Genomic DNA, 17,291 nt, shown 5'->3' with positions numbered 1-17,291 from the left:
AAAATACTTTGCTGTTTCTATATTAAAAATGTTTTGTACAAAATAAATTCAAACATAATAGAGGAGTAATTTCACCAGAGTTGTGATTTAATTTGATGTACGAGTGTCTTCGTTTTGCTAAACTATTAAATATAAAAATAGAAAATACTTTTTCATTATCAGTTGTTGTAGTCTTTGCGTTAATTATGCCTCTCCCCTACAGTATAAGAGAACCAGTTTATTAATTTTTCAGAACAGTGGAATGTCGGAGTTGAAAGAAGTAGTTGTTTTGTTATTTCAAAGGAAAAGTTGTGGGAAAATAAGTTTTCTGTATTAGAATGTAGCTACTCGGGAAGCGGATAAATACATATTACAACATATGAAAGGCAAAAGTAACTGTGATTTTGTTGGACAACAAGACGTAAACATGGACGATCGTCACGATCGGGAAAGTGTGTATTCTTCAAACTATTCACAGTCTTCGATCCCTGTGACTCCCCCGGGGTTAGAGGCTATTTATAATGCTTGTCGGCGCACTTATCCCGACCAACCAAACCCTCTGCAAGTCACTGCACTCGTTAAATACTGGTAAATATATTGAATTAAATGATGTTTGAATGAAGTGTGGAGTGTCATTGAAACAAAATGGCTGTACCTCTGTGTTTATGTCGTTGCAGTGCTGATCAGATGTGATTTAATATCTTGATTTAATATTGAAATATAAAATCCATTGCAAAATTTAAAAACATAATGTTGATTTTGAACGTAGTATGTATAATAATATACTTTCGATTTAATACATTTGTATAAAAGAACAGAAGAAAATGTTATTGCATTAGTCATTAATGTTTCTGAAATTCAGAAAGAGATTTAAAGAAATGTCTTTTAAATTCTTTAACCTTATTTGCAACTATAAAAATATATTTAATCCCCAAATAAATGTACTATGAATTTTGAGTCTGATTACCAGTAATAGACCCAGCAGAAGAATGACCCCCCCCCCCCCTTTTCCAAGAAGTTGTATTAAGATTCTGTAATAAGACTTCAAAATTTTACATAATAGTTCAACTTGGTAAAAATAAATCAAACTGGTTCTTTATTTCCATAATACAGTTACACCTAGAAACAACAATAGTACCATGACCTCGAAATTTATAGTAGTGACTCTGATACCCTTGGATGGCTGGATGCATATAGGGTATAGGATGGGAAAAACCAAAAATTACCAATATTTATATTTGCATTAGATTTGCATGTGGCAATGGTTGCAGAACAGTATATTCTAAATTAAAATATACAACAAAGGCAAAACTTCTAGTTAAAAAGAAAATTATATATTATTCAACAAAGGAAAATGTTAGAAAGTGACCAAGAAGGTAATAAACACAATAAAGAGTGAGAGACCATATGAAGAGCAATGTTTGATACATACATTCTTAGTCCACCCAAAAACTCTGTGTAATCTCAGTGTCTTCAATGGATATTGAATTTTGATGGACTGATGAGCATTTCAAAATAAGGAATTCTTTTAAAAAATGTAAAATAAAAAACTGCATTCAGGGATTTTTTTAGGGTCTCTCCGGGGCCGAAATTCAGCCCCATTCCCAATGCTGAAAAGTGCATGTTTTTCCCAAAATCATACCTAAAAATTCCCAATATGAAAAAAAAGTATTAAGTTGTAAATTATTAAATAAAACAATGACAAAAAGGTGTTTATGTTCTCTATGTGCAATCTACGAGCCATCCGAGGACTTCCGAATAGTTATTCGGAATACTATGGATGTTTGCATGCGTACTTTTTAAAGCGGGAATGATGTTTAAAATTCTAGAAAATAAACTTTCATCATGTCAGTCTCTCCAGTTTGCCTAGGACGGTAATTTTCAGGCTGGGTTGAATCGCTCTTATTCTTAATATAAATTGGTCGAACAATACCGATTAACCACTCATTTGGAACAAACCCACTATCAAATGTTATTTTAAAGAACTTCTTACATAAAGGTAAAAAAGATGACAACGTATAAATATGTTCATTTACAATGTTATCATACCCTGCGGCTTTGCCATTTTTTAGCTTCTGAACTTCAACAGCCGCTATTATTTCATATCACTAAAGCTGGTTTAAGCCAGCTTCATACTATAAAAAATAAGAAGAATGATTAAATATTTGACTTTTGTTTTTTCCTATTTATTTGTATGAAGATATTTTTCCCAATTTCAACCAAATATCGCTATTTTTCCCAATCTTGACGGCCCCGGCCCCTGGAATCAAGGGGTAAAAAAATCCCTGGCATTGTAAATTAGAAAACATGTATTAATATACATGTACATGACTATATTAGTATATAAGTATACATATACAACAATTATTTCAAGTGATTCGGTCATTATAAAATCTTAGTTTTATTTTCATGTTGCACTGTTTTTCACACTGAATGGAATATTTTCCCAGGTTTACTTAATTATTGTGAATTTTCCAGTTTCAACTGATCCCAATCCCAAGCAGAATAGGTAGGAGCATCGGAGTATCCTAATATGCACAGTCTAGTGACTTGTGTTAATGTTTAATTAAAGGTTTTAAGCTTCAGTGGTGCCCACCATGATAATTTTTGGCATTCATCGACTTGTCTTATGGTTCAGAATTGTGATTTTAATCATTGTCGACAATTAATCTAATGACCAGGATGTGCACGTTACATGGAAGTTTGTAACGCGCTGTTTAAGCAACTTTATGAACAATTTAAGGAATTCAGATTACGTGACCACTTATATATTGAAATAAGTTGCAGGACAAAAAATATACATGTAGGTTTAATCTAAAAACTACACCCAAAAAGTGATATAGTCATTGCACATGAATTAAATGTAGAGTTTGTAATACATTACTATATTATGAATTTCTTTGAATTATATAATAATTATCATTTACAATACTGTACAGTACAGCTAAATAATATAGAATGTTTTGAAATTCTAAATTACGTTTGAGGACTGTATTCTGAAACTTTGAATGAAAATAAAAATCTATGGGGCTAAACTTATTCATTTTACTTAATTTATTTTGTGATTTTTGAAGAAAGTTTGTGCCATCTGCATGTCCTTAAATAAAAAGAAGAAAATATTACAAAAGTTGTAAAATATGTATAGTTTAATTTGCATCAAATATCCAAGAAAATTTATATGTTTTAGATTGTAAAGATAACAACATTTAGGTTTTAAAATTTTCTGTACATTTGATTGAAAATTCTCAAATTAAGAAAAGGCCTGTAGATTTATATCTTTATTTCTAAGCACCTGTAGATTTATATCTATATTTCTAAGCACCTGTAGATTTCTGTATATCAAAGCATTAATAAGCAAAAATGATGTTTTATGCATTTACATGAAGTTAATGACGGTCATGCCTTGAACATGAATGAATGGTGCATAAATTATGATAATACCAATTGTTGTTTTTTAATTTGTTTTTCATAAGAAATCTTCCAGTGTGGACATAATTTTTATGAGTGTTTAATAATTTGATATGTCTTTTGACGTCACATTTGAGTTGTATTGTAATTGAATACTCTTCAATTATGGAAAGTAAAATGAGGTACTGGGATCCATGGGGAATTACTGTTCCACATGCTAGCTAGCAGATCTTAATGAAACTTATGCCTTTTTATTGTTTGAGTAAACAAATTATTTCTATGACCAGTTTAGGTACAAATCCCAGGCATTTTTTCTCTATATTTAAACAAAGTAGATTTCAATTATAAACAATAAAGATGGTCTTTTTTTGGTTTACTGAAAGGTGGTATAATTGTATAATCCTTGAATACACATTTCTTCATGCTATTTAAGGTACAAAATGACTCCTCAATGACAAACATTTTAATATACAATTGAGATATTTTGAGGCACATATTAATTTATTTCCTGTTTATAGATAGCTTATTGGTCAGCTGTAGGCCCCCTTAAAGAAAGACATCTGCAGTATTTGCACGTCAACATGCTCAGATAGACAAGACTATTAAATTAATTGCATTCTAAATCAATAATTATAGACAAAAATATATTCTGATCTTTGTGGAAGAGGTGACTATTAACGTCATCTTGTAGGATTCAGTTTGTTATGATGGAGTGTACGTGCCAAAGTAGATGTAACCTTCCTCCACAAATATCACCACAGCATTTTGCTACAATCATCTATTTAATTTTCCAAAATATTAATTCGTTATGAATACATTGTGTTAATAATTTGATTATTTTATTATTGTATTTAAGATTATACTTATAATCTACTGGTAACAGATTTAAGCAATCAAGTTTCTTGTTTATGAAGAATTTAGATAATTTAGATTTTTATGTTGCCAAAGTCATGTAGACATATCTGCTACCTTGTAAAATGAAAGAGTATACAAGTTTTACAGTCAATCTCCTTACATTGCAATATTGAACATGCACAAACTATTTTCATTGCTAATTTCTGATTACTGCAATCAGGGCTTAATTGACCCTTTTTGGCACAGGGTCCTGCACCCTTTCAATTGATGATTTTGAATGAAAAAAGTGGCAAAATTTGGAAATATTGATTATTTATGTTTTAGTGTAGAGAAAAGACTGAGAAATCGTAGGTATTTACTCTCCACACACCTCTGACTATATTCAAGATTTTTTAAAAAAAGAACTTAAAAATTCTATCTACCTGCCTTTTTGGAAATACCTTAATTTTGAGGAAAGAAGAGTCAATTTTCAATTGGGACAGGGCCCTTTTACTGGACTGGATGCAACAAATATTAAAGCTGAACACAATTCGTAAAAGGAATGTGTCCGCCATTTTTGATCGGATTCTCACTATATCTGAGGACCCCTAATATATAAAGCGGCCGACTTAGTCACTGTTCAGTGTAATCAGTCGTCACCTGTGTAGACGGACGTATACTATACAGCACTCGGTAGCGATGAAAAAATAACTGTATACTTCTTATGCAGGAAAGTAAGATATCAAAGAAACTTACAATAGTTGCACAGGTCAGTGCAGTATACAAACAAACACATTACACGTAATTGCAATAAAATGTAAACAAAGGTAATGCGAGATAACCAGCACGAACACGTGGGTCGCCATGCCACGCCGATACCCGTGGCAATAAAGCAGTCAGGTGTAACGAATGCGAGGAGTATACCCTGGTGCTGACATCGTAGATAGTAATATAAAAATGGCGTATACCTATTTACGAGTCATGTTCAGCTTTAACTTACTTAGACCTGTCATTCCATGAGGAACATAGGCCATCAACGACAGTCCTCCAATGAACATGATTCTGGGCTGCTTTTGTGGTGTCATGCCAGGATATGTCCTGTGCCTTTAATTCTGTCTCCGAGTCACGCCTCCAGGTGTTTTTTTCTTTTGCAGGGTTGTTTTGGTCATTCTCCATGTTTCTGTTCCATACAGAGTAGCCATGATTAGTCATATATATATATATATAGAAGTATCCAAGGTAGTGTAGATTCAGTTTTGTTCAAATCGTGTCTCCAGGGGGTATGGAGGGGCACAATATGTGATCAAATATCTGTCGATGAACAGCAGGGCAATAGTGACTCAGGTCAGCATTGTTGCCTATGTGTCTCTTGTTCTTGGATCTTGTTATGGTTTTTTGGGTGTAAGGATTTTTTTCTTCAGTCAGGTAACTTGAGTATAATTAAAATTAGATTTAAAATTAGATATTAATGTTAAGTATCTGTGTTTTGCATTAAAAAAAAAAGAATTAAAAAGTTATTAGAATTTAGAATTCTTTATGTAATCAGTATAGCATAATAAATTGAATAAAATATTGTTATCGATGATTAAGCTTTTTTAAATTGCTTCCAAAATATGTAGAAAAGATAATATGCAGTTTGTCGATCTATGTAGGTTTTTTATTGGTTTTTAAAAGAAAATCTGTTTTATGTACAACCTGTAAGTTATATGAGTTGTGAGTATTAATACACTTGATTATTCTATCTATAATCAAGTAATGAGAATTTTTTGACATTGTATGAAGTCGTTTCAAGAATGCTTCCTTCCTATCCCAGACAAGCATGTTTATCTGTCAATACTTGTAGTGCTGTAACACTTCATAAAAGGGACCTTAGTTTTCATCCACCTCCAGGGGTAAGGAGGGGGTAATAAACTGTTATTATTAATGCCCAAAAAAAGAATTACATTCCTCTGAATAGCAGGTCTGACAAGTGCTTTCATCCCATAAAGTGTTTTAAACTTGTTCATTTTGAAGTCGATTTAGTCGATTATGAGAATAAATCTCTCGGAGATAATGCCATGTCGTTAATGGAGAGGAGTAGACTATGCTGTAGATACCCGGTCAATGTGCAGTATGTGGTAAACGACCACCACAGGGTTTGTTTTCTCACCAAAGGGAGGTGTCTCAATGGGGGCCTTATTGATCTAGCTGGATCGCTGTGTAAACGCTCAGGTATTCCCGCGTTTACCTATGTATGAATGTTATCGACGCGATCACCACAGCTAAGCGGCTGTAGGGGGTCTGTAATCATTGGTAGGTGTTGGCCACTTGGGAGATGGTGTATTGAAAATGTTGACATTTAAATTTTAGGTGGGGGTGACCTACTTTCAATGTTGACGTTAGGGGGAATATTTTTCATTTATGAAGAAGAAAGCAGACGCACAGCAAGTTGCTGTTAGACTGGATCTATATTTTAATGCATTTAATCTCATATCTTCATTTTGAGTGAATTTTTTGATCGGAAAAATTCAATATGAAACAACCATATCTAGTCGCAAGGTAGGGTTTATTTTCTTTGAAGCTTTGGTTGGTGAATTGATTTTCTTCAGGATTTTTTCCCCATTATTTTTATATATACTTGTAATGTTATGAAAGATTAATAATTAATACAGTATGTGATATATTACATATAAAATTTACATACTAAGAATTAATATTAATTAAATACTGGTAATATTGGAGTAATATAAGATGTTAATTTCAATTTATCTGTAAGAAATTTTTCTCCTGTTCCTTTTTTTTTTTTTTAAAGTATAAAGAACATGTAAAGATATAAATCTGAAGGATAATGTTATTTATTGTCCTTCAGCCTATTTATTTTTTTTTTTACATTTTACTTAAAACATCACACTCTTAATGTACGTGTCTAACATTTTAAGAGGTTCAAGCAAGAGGCTCACATACTTAGTAATTTTAATAAGGAAATTTGGTCATTTCTATGCACCATTTGGGTAATAAAGAATATTAGGATTACTAGTCATTGGAAATATATTGTGTGTTGTACTTGGAAAGAAAAGTAAATTATAGTATATGGTGATGGAAAAGCAGAATTTTAATTTGAACATTAGGATAACAGAAGATATTATCTGTACTCTAAGTATTGCAAAAATGCTGATATCTTTACCACCAAAAGTAAAGATGTTAATATCTGTTCTATTAGAAAAGCAAAGGATGTTGAAATTTATTCTTGAAATTTAGATTATCAAAGGTTTGATAACTTTGATCTCAAGCAAAAAGTGAAATGATTTCTGTTCTTTTAGAATAGCAAAGGATGTTGATATCTTCACCACAAGAATAGCAAAATATGTAGATATATATATCATTATCTTAAGAAGAGTATTGTCATAGAGGTGTCCTATAAAGTAACTAATTTTCTAACTATGTCTTATTTGATTATTTCCATTTACAGGTTGGGTGGACCGGACCCCCTTGATTACATTTCAATGTACGCCAACCCAGGGGATGAAAACCGAGGTATTCCTCCACACTGGCATTACATTAGCTACGGTCTTTCTGATCTCCATGGTGATGGACGTGTCCATGAGTAAGTACATTGTCAGATTTTATAATATACTTGATCAAACATTGAATGTACAAGTTTGTGGGCTTTTTTCTTACCTGGTAATTTCATGCATAAAAATCTTAGGATAAAGTTTGTAATCTGGTTGTTCTTGTTATAAGTATTTATACAGGTACTTTAACTCTGACATATTGTAAGATACTGTAGTTGAGAAGCCTTTAAATAAAGCAATGTGGATTAATATTTGATTTATTTGCTATTTTAGCCATAACTTTAGGTGCAATACAAACGAAGGTCCAAGTGGATATGGATTTGAATTGACTTTTAGATTGAAGAGGGACAGTGGGGAGACAAATCCCCCTACATGGCCTGCTACCCTCATGCAGGCTCTGGCCAGATATGTTTTCCAAACAGGTGAATATCCTCCTAAATATGGTTCAATATAGTATGCATTTATTTTTTTCATGTTATCAAAGTCCTTGAAATATCTAATAGGTCTCTTTTCAGAGTTTATACATAACTTTGTAAACTAAAAGTAGCTTAGACATTCTAGACATTGATTGTATGTACGTTTGTGAGTTGAGGAATGGGTTGATCTAATCTTTAAACTTTACTGGTTGAATTTTATCCTCACATATGATTGAAATCTGTTCTCCCTTGACACAGAAAATATCCTGTACAGTGGTGACCATGTTCCCTGGCACATGTCTCTAGACGGCAGTGAGTCACGGATCCAGCACATGCTGATGGCAGAGGATGCCCAGCTTTTGCCCATCACCACACCATTTGGCGTTGTTAACTTTGTCCAGATTATTGGTGTATGTGAGGAGGAGCTGAAGGCCGCCCAGCATTGGAATGGCCCAGGGGTCATCGAATTGATAAGGTCTCAGAGCTGTGCTGGGGGTCCATGGCTGATTACAGACATGAGGAGAGGGGAAACTATTTTTGAAATGGAACCACATCTACAGGTAACATCAGAAATGAATTTTTTGAAAATTAATGAGCAACATAAATAAACAAGATAGGTAATAATTGAAAGTGGGCATCAATATAACCAAAATACCTGGTTATATGAAAATAACTGTATAAGAATAGAATGTAAGATGAAAATAATCACATTTTTTCTTTATAATATATGGAATCTATTTTGCAGGATCAGGTTGAACAGGGAATTGAAACTGAAGGATCAAACCTAAGTGGTGTCAACAGTCGCTGCTCGTGGGAGGAACCTGGTGAAAACAGTGATGATTATTATAATGATGATATGAAAGACAATAGGACTCTTGATGAGCGCAGGAATAGCAACGAAAATGACAGACCCAGAATCTCCGATTTTGGTAAGATGATCTGAGAAGAATCGTTTTATATTGTCAGAGAGCCATTGATTTAATGATAATACTGTTTTTAGAAATAGAATACCTCTATGAAAATATTAAAATATGTATTGCTATTGTCTTACAGAATCAGAACAAATTAAAGCAACACTTCAAAAGGGTTTGCAGTTTCCACGACGGGATTCTCGGGAATTTGAATATGATAAGTAAGTAAAGATAATTTTATTTTCTGTAAAGTTTCAGATGAAGTTTTTGTCCAGATTTTTTTTTATCCAAACGCTGTTAATTTGTGTTAATATATTCTAGTAATTATTTCCTACAATTAAGAATATGTCACCTTATTTTCAACTTTTCTCTTCAGCTCAAGAAGGAAACAGTCCTTTGACAGTATAGGGAGCAGTGATGGACCAACGGATTTACTCAGGACACGAACTCTTGACTTCGTTCATTTGAAATTCAATTTAGAAGCTGGATCTCTCCTTCCACTGGCTCTGAAAGGAAGACTTCGTCACGGGCGACACTTTACGTTTATGAGTGCATTGAATGACACAGCTATTACTGTTGTCTCAACAAGTGTGAATGGGTCCATAGCTGATGAGAATCATCCTTTTGCAGCCCATGGTCCTTGGCTACAGGTAAAAGTTGAAAGTTCAGTATGCTCTAAGGGCTTATATCAATATAATTATTTTGTCATTTGAATGTTGTACTTAAAAATTGTAGAATTTATATAAAAGTATTTTAGGAAACGTTTTTAATACTCTCAACTTTCAGAACAATGGAAATGTTAACATTTAGGACATTTTCGTAGGTGTTTTAAATGCTTTTGACTAACATGAATCATATGGATTATGAAAATGTTAAAATTTAGGACAACATTGCTTGTTATTTCAGTTGAAATGTTTGACTTACCTCCCTTTGATTCTTTTCCCAGGTGCTTCTAACAGATGATTTCATTGAGGAGATGATAGTAGACACAGAAGAACTAGCACATCCTGATGAGGTAAAACTCATTAAAAGTCTTGGATAGGATTAATTAGAAATGGTGACGTGGAGCTGTGTATCTTGATATATGTATTAAATTCTTAAAGTTTGATTTGATCTGTTATTTAAAAAGTGTTGTTTTTTTTTCAAAGAAAATCTTTTAAAATGAATGTACATAAAATAAAAGGTTTTGACTTTATTTTTTGTATCTATGTACATGTAGATGCATTTAATTAAAAATAAATAAAAAAATAAACGATTGAAAAAAAAATTACTGGTATCTCAAGGTTCAATAACATGATTAGTTTAATTTGATTGCATGTTTTGTATTTGAGTAAATTATATCATTATCTACATTGCATTGTTATTTTACTTCAGATCATGTGCCCCAAGACATACAGCTGGCCAGAGAGGAGGTTAATGATCACCATTCTTCCAGATGAGGTGTGATGGGAAAACATGACCAAGGAAAAAAAAAAGGGCAGTAGAGCTCCAGATGTCTCCTCATGTCTCCTATTCATCTGAGATTACTTTTATCACAACCTGTGTTCTTCAACTCAGTATTAACATGTATCAGAAATACATGTAGGGAAACATGACTGTCTAGACACGGACAGGAAGCATCCAGTCATAATAAAGGGATGGTGATCATTCGTGTACTGTCAGAATTCAGTTTGATGCAGGTGTTGCAAGCCAAGAGGAATCATTTGTTATTGTTCCTTGTGTATAAAGGATGTATTTTGACTGTCAAATGGATGTTCTATTGTGAAAACTGTATAAATGGTGCTGAGTAGATTGGATGAATGGTGCATGCTGTCACAGTGTGTAATGTCATTACTGGTGCAGTAATATGTGTTTTGTTTCATGTACATGTACTAGTGTATAGTACTAACTACTGTATTTAAAGGTTGTGAATCCAAGGACTTCTATATTGTGAAATATTTGAAAGCTAGGTTAGATTTTTTCAACAAGCATACTATTTAGTATAGTGCTAGTATCACAACAAAGTTAATTTTTGATAAACGTATCGGCATCCGCCGTTTTCTACCGAGTCTGTGAGATTTCTGTCTAACAGCAACAAAAGAATCAAAATATGTATATATATATATATCCACAAACTTTTAATTCTCGGTTCTATTGTAGTGAAAAGTTTAACACTTAGATGTTGTATCATGTATTTCAGTTAACCATTGTTGTACAAGTACATTGAAGGTTTACAATATAAAGTTGTGAAATTTCGGTTAGGAAATGGGTCAACTGCCAGATGTGAATATAACATACATGTAAACTAAATGAATTGATCATTCAGTGGATGAGATATATGTTATACATGTACTTCTTATCTACCATATTTTATATGATTTTTTAAGTAACTTTCTCACTTGAATTACTTTCTTTGGAAGTCTTTAAATGCTGTTTACCTGTCTTGTGTCACTATATGGTACAGTGTGGGCTATGAACACATTTTTTAATTATTTATTTATTTAAAACATTTCTCATGAGTTTTTTATTATGTTTATGTACCTCTACAGAGAGAAGACATTTTCACAGTAATTTGATACTGTTTTTTTTTAGTATAACATTTAGATGTTTCATACAATTCTGTGTTGTAACATTTTACTGGGCAGTAGAGATACTGGGCACTTATCCTACAGGAGTATTAGGCTTTATTTAAATGTCTTTTTGTTGTCATTTTCCATTATGAGGAATTTGAATGTTAATATCATTTCTACTGCATTCTTAATTGAACTTGGCTTGATGGTATATTAGGGCTGTATACTTTCATTCAGTCATGCATTATGTTTTAAAATATGTATGCCAAAAGTTCATTTCATTTTGCTTTACAATTTTTCATTCTCATTGACAACAATGTACAAAACTTTTCATTACTTATTTAAAAGAAAAGTTTTATTTCTTTGACTTGTTATGATTTAGTTGTTACATGTGCAAATCACATTAAACATAGAAAACCTACTACAGAGGCCAAGCAGTGTTTTAAGTTGTACAGCTTGTGTAGTTCATGATGTAGGTGTCACCAGTTATCTTGTTGTTATATTGTAATACTCTTCATTTGGTTAATAAAATGTCATTGTTTACAATATATCCAGTGATTTCTGTTTTCATAAAGTCAAGATGGGTGATGGTGCCTTTGACAAGCCTTTATGAGAAAGATTAATCTAAAACTATATTTATTAGCCAGTCTGTTGATGGACGGTATAATGATTCTGTGTTTCATTTTGTCCATCTGTCTTTCCTTTGTCAGTTTCCTGTAAGGATCATGTTTGATACATTGTGAGGTGATGGATTATCTTATCAGATGATGTGATCACTGTGGAAAGGGCGCTTTATATAAGTACAGTAAAAGTCGGTTATAAAGAACTCGCTTGTAAGGAAATCTTTATAAGGATTTTTTTTACGAATCGCCAAGAAGACTTTCACTATATTCCTTATATGGATATACAGAATCTCAGTTATCAGGACAGAAATTTCGAGTTCCCTGTGACTTCCTTTAGCCTATCATACATTATTATTGTACGTCAAATGACTTCAGTTTAGAATTCAAAGACCTTATGCAAAAATCAGACTTTATTTGGTTTTGGATAAGAGGTATAGTGCCCTTTCCTAGTATTTCGCCTACACCAGGTTTAAATGGAAAGCACCTATCACTATTAGTAGATTTACTTGGCGGAGCATTGCATTGGATATGCTGAACTACATGTATATCATTTAAAAATTTTTGCTCTGTTTCCGGCTATAAATTCACGAGAAATACTTTTTAAACTATATACGAGATATTTCTCTTTTATTACTTCAAGCACATTCAGCCTCTCTGCATATATATGCATATATCACTTTAATCAAATTAAATATTTTTTTTCATAATTTTTTAAAGATATTTCATTTGTTTGACATTTTACAGAATTATGTATCAAGATTTTTTCTTAGCTACGTTTTCAAGATATCTGTTTTCATGAAAGGTATACATCACTATACTGTAAAAGTGGAATACATTGCGATGCTTTTAATTTCACTATGTTCGCGATCAAAGAACTTTCCGCGAACATTAAGCCATCGTGAATACTGTCGATATATTGATCAATGATGTATTCATATGATAAATACAAATACTTTCCATCAATGTAGTATTCATATATTACTTACAAATACTTTCCACAGACCTTTAAAAAAGTGTAATTTTCCATATTTGTAAATGAGTTAACCATTTATAATCATTTTGCAAACGCGATGTATGGTTATTTCTGATGTGTATATGTGGAAAATACAGTGTTTAAAAATAACTAGCTATTTAAAAGTAAAGAAATTAACTATATACTTACAACGATGATAAAAAAAAAGCAGAACAAAGCAAAACGCAGCACTGTTAAGGCGTACTTCGTAGAAATCAACAGACTATAAACGTGCATAAATACATACCTTTTTAAAATGAATTTTAATTTTATAAAGGTACTATATTATCTTATGACTTTAACACTCTTTGAAATAACATTGTATACCTCGCTCTGTACTGAATTTGGTTTGGTCACGTTATTTGATAGTCACGTGATAAATGCATGTAATGTGTACTGTATGTAGGTCACAAACAAATTTCAATATCGCAAGGGCATACCCTAGTTAAAATTAAAAATTAAAGTAATAGATTGTTTCTACATAGCTTGTAGTTTATGGAAAGTGCTGCTGCTTTAAATAGAATTCGCATTTTATTAGTTTAAATTTCATGTTATCTTGCTAATGACGAAGTATGTGTGACCTTCACCAAGTATTTTATGTATTTATTAAGTTATGCTATCGATTTCAGGAAAGCAGCAGCACTTTTCAAGTTAAGGAATATGTCAATTATGTATATTCAAAAAATGGTCAAGATCTATTAAGTGTATGCCCTTGCGAAAAGGCGGTTTCATGAGGCACCTCGGCGTGAATCATGCACACCCTGTAGACAAAACACGGTAGAATTAATTCAAAACATTCTCTCGATAGTTTTTAAATAATGACACTGAACAAATGTTTCGGATTTGTATTAATGGTCTACCTAAGATTTTCAAATAATATTCTGTTTAATAATAAAATGCATTTTTCACTGTGAAAAAATTACTTGATCCGCCTCTCACTGCACATAAAATGCGTCAAACTTTACCATGATGACGTCATGTCGACAAGTGCATTGCGATCAGTGACTTGTTTATATCTTGCTGTGTGGGATTTAACTAGCGACAAAAATGAATGCAGTGGTAAGTTTTGATGTAGTTCATTACTCTTATGCAGTTTAGATTCGCAAATTATTTCATTTTCTGATATTGTGAGGAATTGCTATATTTGTGTGATGTCACAGTAAACTTTTCCCGTATAAATTAGGCCCCGCCCCCTTTATGCAGCCTTAACAGAGCTGCGAAGCATTTTAACAAAGATTTCTGTAACTTGGGGGGGGGGGGCTCAAACGCGAAAACAGTTTAGCCTACGCGTTAAACCTTGTCAGTGAATGTACGTGTTACTTATGGGGTTCAAAAATCCATAGGTGTAAATTTACATTTTTTTAAGATTGAAAATTTTATATTTATATTTCTACATTTGATCTTAAAGTATGACGAACTGTCACGATTTAACGATTTAAGTACAATGTACCTCATTGTGAAAAATCAAACACAAATCAAATTGTATTCAATATGCGTCTGTTCGCGAGTCTGAATTTTACACATTTTTACTGTAAAAAAATGACATTTGGCCAAAAAACTACAGTGTCTAGTTAATATCTTTTTCGAATATTCATCTCGCCTAAACTAGTACATTTTATAAATGCCAGAGCCCGAAACGGTTATAGTTGAGATGCAGAGAGGCATGAAAAACGTCTTCAAACTATTTTCATAGATATTTTTCAATCTAACAAATTGTGAATTTACACGTCTGGATTTTTGAACACGATTATGTCACAATACTGTAAAATCACTTATTTTCAAATGGTCAATATTTTTGGTTGGGAAAAAATATTGGTATATGAGAAAATTGATTTCGTGGTTGGTAGTCAAACATGTTATTGTTGTATGAAATTCTACATTTCATAGAGGAGGACGTGAATTTGTGGGTCTCTTCAAACCACAAAACACCGTCACGGAGCTAAGTCGGTAGAGCGCCCGCTCCGTGATCGGAAGGTCGTGTGTTCGAATCACGGCCGCGACTAAGTCGATAAAAAGAGGTAGCAACTGTTCCTTCGCCAAGCGCTCGGCACTGTGAAGTGAAAGTAGCGGGTCTTTCGGATGACACCTTAAAAATCGAGGCCCCGTGTCACGGCAGGCGTTGGCACGATGAAGTATACCTTCACTGATCAATGGCCCTAAGTGCCGAGTAAAGGTCTAAATTTGAAGCCCTTCACCGGTATATGGTGAGGTCTCTATATGAGTGAAAAATTCTCGAATGGGACGTAAAACAGCAACAATCAATCAATCAAACCACAACATTGGCGATATCACAGTAACTTTATCTTCATTTGTGAATTATACGAGTACATTGCAAAAAAAAAAAGTCTACAGAGGGTTCAGATTACAAATATCATGAATTCAAAGCTGATGAGCTCTTTTATTAAAATCTAAGAATATTATCAACCTTAAGCGACCACAGTGCTTGTGGACAGGACCCCCCCTCCCCCCCCCCCCGAATATACACCCTGGTATGATATTTTTTAATAAAACGTTAATTCTACGTTATTTTTTGGATTTTTCATATGGAATACATTGTAAATGTGTACTAGAAAATTAATTTATGGTAAAAGACGAATAAAAATATCCTTGGGGCCAGGGTGTATATTCAGGGGGGGGGGGGTTCCTGTCCACAAGCACCTGTGTAAGCGACTCTCAATTTTGACCCCTGATAATCAAGAATTTAGTAAACAGTTACTAACTTTCTATAGAAGCAAGACAAACCACCACATTTTCTTTCAGTTTAAGACACATATACTAAAGAGAGGCAGTTTTGATTGTCAACAGAGACCGACAATAATTGATAAGTAAAGAAAAATAACTCTTTACATGTGCCACATTTTGAAAGTTATCTATGATTGTGTCACAAAGCCAAACTCTATTTACAAAAAGTCATTTTATCATTCTTTGTAAGAAAACTAAAGAAAAAAGACCACCTGATAGAAGGAATTATTAATGATTACTAAATTTCAATGCGTACGTTATATGAAGCACCAAATTTACATAAACCAAGAAAAAATGTCGGAAGATATCTTTAATAATCTGAAAATATCTCAATGCATTTAATGCGCGCAACAATTAATATGAAGAGCTTTTCAAATAAAGGATATCAATTATGAATAATTGCACGCATTAATTCAATTGTTTTTATAATTAATGATTTTGCTAAATTGATGCGCATATCATAGAAGAAGACACTTAATAATTGGATCTGATGCGTGTATATTCAAGTATTGCTTCCATCAATTCAATTTGATGCGTACAACAAATCAATTACTAGTAATCCGCACAATAATTGAATAATTCCTCAAAGTATTTTATAACTAACTAAAGATATCTTAAATTCAATAAAAAAAAAAAAACACATCATTTATACCAACTTTTAAATTACTTTTTGCAGGCAGAATTCCGCGGATCCAGGAGTTTTTTCCAGGGGGGGGGGGGGGGTCCACCCCAGTCAAAAAAAATTCCAACCCAAAAATTTCTTGACAAGCAAAAAAAAACAAAACAAAACAAAACAAAACAAAACAAAAATACGAAAGCCTATTAGGATCAAACTACGGTAAAAAAAAATTTAAAAGGCGTTATAACGCCTTTTCAAAAGGCGTTATAACGCGAAAAAAGGCGTAATAACGCCTTTTGAAAAGACGTTATAACGCGGAAAAAGGCGTAATAACGCAAATAAAGGCGTAATTACGCCTTTCCAAAAGGCGTTATTACGCCTTTCCAAAAGGCGTTATTACGCCTTTCCAAAAGGCGTTATTACGCCTTTTAAAAAGGCGTTATAACGCCTTTCCAAAAGGCGTTATTATGCCTTTCGAAAAGGCGTTATTACGCCTTTTTAAAAGGTATTAATACGCCTTTCAAAAAGGCGTTATTATGCCTTTTGAAGGGCCATTATTATGTCCGTGCTTTTAAAGTGGGGGGGGGGGGGCATAAAATTGACAAGCAAACAAAAAAACAAGAACCCCCCCCCCCTTCCGAAAAAAA

The 17,291-nt window shown here is 32.9% G+C and overlaps 2 protein-coding genes across 3 annotated transcripts in view; one reads left to right on the top strand and one right to left on the bottom strand.

Annotated features, from left to right (window-relative positions):
- LOC133180983 (fumarylacetoacetate hydrolase domain-containing protein 2-like) overlaps positions 1-17,291 on the bottom strand; it is a 223,724-nt gene that overhangs the window by 32,088 nt on the left and 174,345 nt on the right. The gene's annotated exons all lie outside the window — the stretch shown is intronic.
- Positions 210-12,198, top strand: LOC133180974 (suppressor of fused homolog). Of its 2 annotated transcripts, none has more exons than XM_061315458.1 (9): positions 210-567; positions 7,670-7,804; positions 8,046-8,194; positions 8,447-8,748; positions 8,934-9,117; positions 9,242-9,320; positions 9,476-9,749; positions 10,046-10,114; positions 10,474-12,198. In XM_061315458.1, exons 1-9 carry the CDS (start codon positions 359-361, stop codon positions 10,543-10,545), a joined length of 1,473 nt encoding a protein of 490 aa, XP_061171442.1. In that variant the 5' UTR covers positions 210-358; the 3' UTR covers positions 10,546-12,198. The 2 variants fall into 2 exon arrangements, with proteins under 2 accessions (XP_061171442.1, XP_061171443.1); XM_061315459.1 differs by lacking the exon at positions 210-567 and adding an exon at positions 6,580-6,759.

The sequence above is a fragment of the Saccostrea echinata genome, unplaced genomic scaffold (assembly GCF_033153115.1).
Source record: "Saccostrea echinata isolate AGI-Se365-2 ecotype Australia unplaced genomic scaffold, CSIRO_AGI_Sech_v1 ptg000008l, whole genome shotgun sequence".
Taxonomy (NCBI): Eukaryota; Metazoa; Mollusca; class Bivalvia; order Ostreida; family Ostreidae; genus Saccostrea; species Saccostrea echinata.
This window is presented reverse-complemented; position numbering and strand designations above follow the sequence as displayed.